The sequence below is a fragment of the Brienomyrus brachyistius genome, chromosome 4 (genome assembly GCF_023856365.1).
Source record: "Brienomyrus brachyistius isolate T26 chromosome 4, BBRACH_0.4, whole genome shotgun sequence".
In the NCBI taxonomy this organism is placed as follows: domain Eukaryota; kingdom Metazoa; phylum Chordata; class Actinopteri; order Osteoglossiformes; family Mormyridae; genus Brienomyrus; species Brienomyrus brachyistius.
In genome coordinates this window covers 21,078,401-21,086,733 of record NC_064536.1, presented here as the reverse complement: position 1 = coordinate 21,086,733, position 8,333 = coordinate 21,078,401, and the positions used below count along the sequence as shown (strand labels likewise).

Here is an 8,333-nt window from a genome sequence, read left to right as displayed (position 1 = left end):
CTAGATCTAGACCCTCTGACCTCCTCCACAACATGGACTGGAGGAACCAAGAAAAGCTGAAGGGAAGGAAGGAAATAGCCGCCCCCCCCCCCCACCAAACAAAAACCCTTCAGGCACAGCAGGCAGCTCCGTCCTGCCCCTCCTCAGTCGGCACTTCCCAGATACCATCTGCCATTTACAAGGAGTCGGCTTGCTCCTCAGTCGGCACTTCCCAGATACCATCCTGCCATTTACAAGGAGTCGGCTTGGAGTTACCTCACTTTCACCATATTCTGTGTTACACTCAAAGAGCAGCGATTATCAGACGTGACGTCCTCTGGTTAATGGGATACAGAGAACGGAACACATAAGATAAGAGCGGCGATAGCAGAACACGTTCTGAAATCCAGCGTTAGCGTCCCTCTGCTATGCTAATGTATCTCGATCAAACATCTGAAGCCCTCAGATCTCACACATGAAAAATTCCCTGTATATGCACAGCACCTGGAGAAGAAAAGTGGTCCTGATGCCAAAGGATTCGGGATGAAGACACTCCAGACTGATTAGCGGGTCATGCGGTCCGCCACTGGGAGTCAGGCCATTCATGAAAAGGGGAGGATTAGTTTGGGTTTGGGAGGTGGAATAGGGAGAGCAGGTACGTTCATGCCCTAGTGTGACTGGGGGAGGGTGGTGGGGGGGGTGTGGTAGGAGGTGACACTAACACCTTCTCGGGAGAAATGCGCCGGGATCCAGAGCCAGTCGAGTGTCCCCTGTCACATGACTGGGACCTTGTGGTGACACAAGAACGCAAAAACCGCACTTAGGTAACGCATGTAGGGTGCAATGAATCATGAGACTGATCTTGTTCGGTGAGGATGCAACCCATGTATCCTTGACATTTTGGGTGGACCAAGAACGACATGTAGGGATTTTTGTCGTGCTCTGTACTTCTGTTCTTGAGTAAGGGAATTGTATTTTGGAAAAGTGAGAAAACGTGAAAACACAGGTACAGTTAAGCAGGCATATTGAGGAACACCCTACGTGTGCCGAAGGACAAGGCAGGTTGGGGGGGGCCAACCACTAGCAATGCGCCACTGTAATGCACTGTCCCACCTGGGACCGCCACCCAGTGTGTCCCCCAAGGCTCCTAAGGACTGACCTCATTGAGCGCCAGTCCCAGTAACCCCAGTCCCAGGTTAAAAGAGCTGCTGCATGCCCATCATAACCAGTGTGTCTTCATGACGACGGCCTTCGATAAGGGAGGGAAGCTGGTCAGCGTTGAACGTGACCCGGGTGGTAGTGATGCTGCTGACGCAGTGACTCGCAGGGGAATAATGGGAGCACATCTGCCAGTGGCAGAGGTGGCTAGTTCAGGTCCAGAAAGTACAAATCCTGACCAAGTTTTCGTTTCAACCAAACAGCTGCGTATAAAGAGTCACGGTCACAGAGTACTCAGCTGGTTGGTTGAAACAAAACCTTGGTCAGGATTTGTACTTTCTGGACCTGAACTAGCTACCTCTTTCTAGCTTGGACCCATTTTACGGCAGGTGGGGGTGTCGGAGAGGGGGAGGGAGGGTCCAGAAGCCCTAGTATGCAGACATACAGTAGCGTTTATGCCATTTTAAAGCAGGATGGGGGCTCCTATGATGAACAGGAAGAGCCAGAGTGGTCATGTGGCATTCAAACATCCAGACCACGTTTAGGAGGCAAACAATTGGTGGGGGAAGGGGGAGGGGGCGTCATATGACCTCCCTCACCATGCCACATACGTAGAATTCCATGCTTAGAATGCACACACACAGACACACACAGATACACCCACGGACACACACACAGATATACAGAGACACAAATACAGAAAGAATCACACACATATACAGACATATAGACATACCGAGATACACCAACGGACACACAGAGACTCAGACACAGACAGACAGGCAGACAGATACACTCACAGACGGCGCCGGTTCAAGGCACAGACGCGGCACAGACATCAGACTCCTGAGAGGAATGCCGACAGCTGAGAGGCAGCATGACGATGGGGGAAGGAAATAATCAGTAAAGAGACAACTCTCCCCCCAAGCCAAAACCGCACGAGGCTGGGGGCGGGGCTAAATGCAGCAGGTTTAGCTCAGGAGTGCCTCAAGGGAGTGAGACAGGCAGGTTTACGAGTGACAGTGTCCTACCTGTGGCCGAGGGGGTCCTCTTCCGTGGCACAGCCAGGTTCCCATTGCTGCTGCCCTGAGTGTGTCCCGTGGGCAGCCTGGAGGACGACCCTCCCGAGGTGGGCCTTGCCAAGCGCGAAGGCTTGGGCATGGCTGCCCCCTGGTGGAGGGTGGGTGTGGCTGCAAGCTACCGTCCAACCTGCCCCCACTTCATCGCATGTCTCTCCCTCTCCCAAGTCTCCGCTCTCCTCCACTTTCTCAGTCTCTCTCTCGATCCTTCCACCCTCCCACCTTCTGTCTCTCCTCTGTCTCTTCCACTCCTTTTCCTTACGTTTCTCCCTCCTCCTGCTCGTCTCCCTCCTCCTCCTCTCCCGGGTGCCGTAGCACGGACTCCTCGGATGGCAGCCGCTCCACTTGGGCGGCAGACACAGTTTACAGACTCCCCTGGTGAGTCAGGAATGCATAGACTCCGCCCCCTCAGGTAGACTGGACCCAGTCAGAGCCAATCAAGATGTGAACTGCGCATCCAGAAAGCCACGCCCACTCCTCGTACCACACCCCCCCCCCAACCCCTTGCTTGAGGAAGAGAGAGAGCGAGAGCTGGGAGGGGGAGGTATGCATTGCTGACAGGCTGCTACGACAACAGGGAATGACACCTCAGCTCTCGCTTAGACTGCTCTCCTTCTGTGGCACACGAGCCAGCACAGCAATGGGACACCCCCAGGGAGAAAGGTAGATGGATCCCACCTCAGCTGGGCAGGACCCCAGCTCGTTATTCATCCCCACCCCAAAGGAAAAATCTCACAGACCCCTCACCAAGTTTATTGTGTTGGGGGAGGAAAAATGAAAGGGTTTGCAAGAGATGCGTTTAAGCCAAAGGAGCTTGTTAGCACGCCGGTGACGCTCTGCTTTGCAGTTTTGAGCGCATGCTTATGACAGAGCAGGTCGCCCCAGTCCTCTGTGAGCCAGAGCGCGGGCGGCACTCATGCCGGCATTTACACGGTGCCCTGTGCATTTAACACGTCTGCAATAACGCAGCTGCTGTGTCCACAGCCCTTCAGAAAAACCACACCTGCAGACTCAGAGATCACAGAGCACGTTCATTTAGGCGAGTGGCAAACGGGGTGGGGGGAGGGCTGCGTGGGGTGTCCAGGTGAAAAAGTCTGTTAAGCTCACACACACACACACACACACACACACACACACACACACACACACACACACACACATACACACACACACACACACACACACACACACACACACACACACACACACACACACACACATACACACACACACACACACACACACACACACACACACACACACACATACACACACATACACACACACAGGTCTGTAATTGTATTTTTGTGGGGACTCTCCACTCATTTCTATGGGGAAAACTCTAATCCCAACATGACGGCCTTAACCCCTACACAGCCCTAACCTTAACCATAAGGAACCGAACAAAATACGAGACTTTTGGCATTTTTAGTTTTTTCATTGCATTTACAGATCTTTGTGGGGACATGAAAAATGGTCTCCACAATGTCAAAACAACAAGTATTTATTACATTGTGGGAAACATGTGGCCCCACAATGTAATATAGATATAATCCATATACACACACACACCCACCACCAGGAGGGGGCGCTGCACATTCCATTATCCCTGAGAGCCCAGGCAGACCAGCCCTTTACTATAATCCGCCCCAAAGCAAGCAGAGGAATTCCGCCGTCTTACTGCCCCCAATGCAGCCCTCTGTCACCACAATGACATGGTCCTCACATTAATGGTCACTTTCGTTTTTAATTATCCTTGTCACTGAACACGTATTTCAAATAATTAATTTAGATTAACTTATATTCCCTCCTAAGAAGGAAGAGACCTTTTGTTTTATTGATTTGAAAATAAGTCCAGATCAGTTTGCTTGTCTTAAAAGCCATAAACACCCCTCCTCCAGCACCCCCCCCCCCCCCCAAAACATCAGTCTGTGGTGGCCATTGGATCAAGGAAGTGTAATTAACTGGATTTTCCTGGCCCAGAGCTACAGGCTTTGGCGGGGGGGGAGTTAGCATCCCAGACAGGCTGCTAGCCTTTGAGGTGTATGAAGGCACACAGAAACCAAGGTCAAAGGGCAGAGATCCCCCCGCCCACACAGACTTTGGTGTAAAAACATGCCTGCAGTCCTCAGAAGGAGGCTGGAGTTTCCCGTTTCCTGTCCGATGTCAGTGCATTTAAAATGCCCTGCAGCTAAAACTATTCCGAAAGAAGCCAAAGTGACAAAAGCGGAGGAAAGGGCACTTAACGTGAAACTGAGTGCATTTAGATAAACTCACTACAGGCTGACGGACGTGTGCGGCTGCCCCCACAAAGGCTTCCTCCACTTTGTAAGGAAACGAAGAAGGGCTACGCTTGTGTTTGTCCTTAATTTTAATCGATTCCTGAGTTCTGTCAGGGTGGTGTTACGCCTCACCTCTGCGCTGTCCCTTTAATTCCAAATCATGCAGTGAATCTTTAAATGAGCTTATCTTAAAACGGCAGCCTTTTACCGTCTCAGACTCTCTCTGATTCTCTCATGCCCTGGGGACACGGGAACAGTCATGCTCCTCGGAGAAGCAAAGACATATTTAGGGGAGACCAGGCTCTCTACAGGATCCTCTGCAGAGTTTTAGACAGTCAATTCAACATCAGCAAGAATCGAACAAAGACTTCAACATCACCTTTATAGCTGCCGCAGTATATCTCCTCCATCTATCCATTCATCTGTCCATCCATCAATCCATCTACTTCATAACTGCTTATCCAGTACAGGGTTATGGGACAAGCACATCACAGGAAGCACAGGGCACAAGGCAGAGACACCCTGGGTGGGATGCCAGTCTATGCCAGGACTGGCATTGCTTGTTTTCCATCTTTTATCTGTCCCCTTGTTTAGTGTTGTAGGGTATAAAGAAACCTTGTTCCACTCTGGGGGCGTGTCCAGGGCTGACCAATCAGAACATTCCATTATTAACTGAAGATGGTGGTGACCTCGAATAGCCAGCACAACCCTTTCTCCCCAGGCCAAGGTCATCATGGGTCACAGCGGGGCTTCCTGGGACGCGGGGCACCAATCACACTCCTTCGTGGTGAAGCTGGGGTACCTGGTGCCAGACAGATTCTGCCCCCTCCTGCTGTCACAGATCAATATCCAGGATATATCAAAATGAATACTAAAAATATTTACAATCGCGCCCCCTATTCCTGAGGAGGACCATACCCACAGGTCACAGATCTTTACAGACACCCCCTTCTCAAAATCAGACCTCAAATTTTCTTCCCATGACCCTATTTGTGGCGAGGACTTTGGTTCCATTGCGATTCCTCTGCAGTAAAATCACGAACCCCTGGGGGGCGCCATGGCCTTTGGTGGCAGTAAACCAGCTTGCTCACCAACCTCCGTCTGATGCTTCATATCCTGATGTAACTGCTTAGCGGCTATGCATTTAGCGCATTAGCCAAACATGTTCCCGGCCTTGAAACGATTCTTTCTAAACTGCTTTTCTCAGAATGATTTGCAGACTGCAGAGGATGGTTCGGGATGGCCAGCACTTCAAAGCTCACTAAAATCACTGTCCCACATACATTTGTAGGCCTGTTCTCGCCGCTTTTGATTGGCAGAGGGTGTAAGAAGAGTAGGAGGGAGCTGTCCAGTTTTGTGGGATGGCTGGTTAACATGTCAGCCATGTTTTGCTTTGGCTAGGGTGACCACTCCTCTGGATTTCATTCGGACAATCCGGGACCGTTACTGGGTGTCCTTCTTTTTGCCCCATCTGTCCACCTTTTTCTCTCCGCCCTGAAGACTTCATTAGTAATTAGAATGCAGCACTGCTGTATTTAAAATAGCCTTTTGTTTCCTGCACTTTACTGTATCAAACTTAATCGCTAACTTGACTGCATCAGTGGATTAAATGAATTAACGAACATAGTTTCCCATAGCTTCATTGACCAGTGTTGTTATGCTATGTCCTGCCTGATAACTGTTTCATGGGTGTTCCCCTTTTTACCTTTTTTGGACCTTTTGTCTTCCTTTGTGGACAGAGACGCCCTCAGTTTTAGAGAGTTATGCTGTTGGTCTGCGGAGCCATTGTCAGCCATGTTAACCTCGGTGGAGTGGGGGGTGGTGGAGTGTGTCATGTCTTGGTAGAGTATGAGCGTCAACATGTTAGCCATGTTAGCCTCAGTCAAGCAGCAGCGTTAGCATGTTAGCCATGTTAGCCTCAGTCAAGCATCAGCGTTAGCATGTTAGCCATGTTAGCTTCGGCCAAGCAGGAGCGTTAGCATGTTAGACATGTCAGTCTCAGTGTAGCGTGGACGTTAACATGTTAGCCATGCCACTATCGGCAAAGCAGAAGTGTTAGCATGTTAGTCATGTTAGCTTCAGTGGAGCGAGGGCAGTAGAATGTTACCCATGTTAGCCTTGGCACAGTGAGAGTGTTAGCATGTTAGCGATGTTAGCCTTGGCACAGTGAGAGCGTTAGCATGTTACCCATGTTAGCCTTGGCACAGTGAGAGCGTTAGCATGTTAGCGATGTTAGCCTTGGCACAGTGAGAGTGTTAGCATGTTAGCCATGTTAGCCTTGGCACAGTGAGAGCGTTAGCATGTTAGCCATGTTAGCCTTGGCACAGTGAGAGCGTTAGCATGTTAGCCATGTTAGCCTTGGCACAGTGAGAGCGTTAGCATGTTAGCGATGTTAGCCTTGGCACAGTGAGAGCGTTAGCATGTTAGCCATGTTAGCCTTGGCACAGTGAGAGCGTTAGCATGTTAGCGATGTTAGCCTTGGCACAGTGAGAGCGTTAGCATGTTAGCCATGTTAGCCTTGGCACAGTGAGAGCGTTAGCATGTTAGCGATGTTAGCCTTGGCACAGTGAGAGCGTTAGCATGTTAGCGATGTTAGCCTTGGCACAGTGAGAGCGTTAGCATGTTAGCGATGTTAGCCTTGGCACAGTGAGAGCGTTAGCATGTTAGCGATGTTAGCCTTGGCACAGTGAGAGCGTTAGCATGTTAGCGATGTTAGCCTTGGCACAGTGAGAGCGTTAGCATGTTAGCCATGTTAGCCTCAGCGGAGCGGGAGCCTTTAAACCAGCCTGACTTACAAGGTCATCTGCTCACTAAATTCCCTGCAGTCAGCCATCAGTAGTTGCTCAGTTTCCGTTTGCTAGGGGTGGGGGCCATGGGAAAAGCCTGACCTCAGAAGTGGAAAAATAATGGTCTTTCCACAGCACTAAACAAGCCCCAAATGGCCAGCAGCCCCTGGAGAGTAGTGGACCAGGTGGGGGCGCTCCTCATCTCCTGGGTGAGGGGGACAGCTTGGTCAGACTTCCATAAGGCTGTGAGAACTTCATTCCAATAATCTGTAATCTTCCTCCCATCTCTGTGTTATGGGTTTGAATCCCGTTCTCTGTTCTGTACGTGGAGTCCACATGCTCTCTCATGGGTTGTGCAGTTTTCCACCTGATGCTCAGCTTTCCTCTTGCAGTTCCTGGCAATTGTACCCTGTGCTTCCTGTGATGGACTGAAAGCCCACTGTGACCTTCTACTGAAGAAGTCATTACAGAAGAGAAATTTACAAAAACACAACAAAGGTCAAGGTAATGAAGAGACTTTCCCTGCGGCATCAGATACATTTACTGTAAGTCACAAAAAAATTGCTCACATTCTTCTTCTGGAAAGAAACGCGGGCGGCCAGAAAGCAGCCGGTACTTTCCATCCTGCCGGGTGCTCGGTGCCACATAGACCAACCCAGAACGTACCGGCAGCGTGATGGAAAGCGGCTCCCCGATGCCTCAGAGGTCGACGATCTTCATTTGTTTCACATACCCCCCCCCCCCCCGCTCCCCGAAATCTCTGTCCAAACGAACTGCAGATCATGATGCCCTTGAAAAAAAGGCTTGCATGAAATGCACATTGGCATTATCAGAGAGCTTCAGCTGGGAGTTAATTTGTGGGGACTGTCAGTACATCACAATTAGAGGGTGGGTGAGAGACGAGCCAATCACGGCCTCATCACGTCTCTGCCTAGAACACAAGCCACTGCAGGACTCAATGGCATTAACGTTGTTTGTTTGTTTCCCGTGGAGGGGGGGGGGGGGGGGGGTACTTTCCTGGCTTGTGTTTTCTGTATGTGTTTTTTGGA

General features: G+C 50.5%; 1 protein-coding gene across 5 annotated transcripts in view; it reads right to left on the bottom strand.

Annotated features, from left to right (window-relative positions):
- Window positions 1–8,333, bottom strand: part of si:ch211-285f17.1 (sickle tail protein homolog) — a 120,603-nt gene that overhangs the window by 92,541 nt on the left and 19,729 nt on the right. For 3 of the 5 annotated variants that reach the window (XM_049012389.1, XM_049012395.1, XM_049012396.1), the window contains exon 1: window positions 2,169–2,313. The exons of the other annotated variants lie outside the window; for them this stretch is intronic. In XM_049012389.1, the coding sequence (XP_048868346.1) occupies window positions 2,169–2,298 (130 nt within the window). In that variant the 5' untranslated portion in view covers window positions 2,299–2,313. Of the gene's footprint in view, window positions 1–2,168; window positions 2,314–8,333 lie in introns of those variants that run through there. 5 annotated transcript variants of the gene reach the window in all.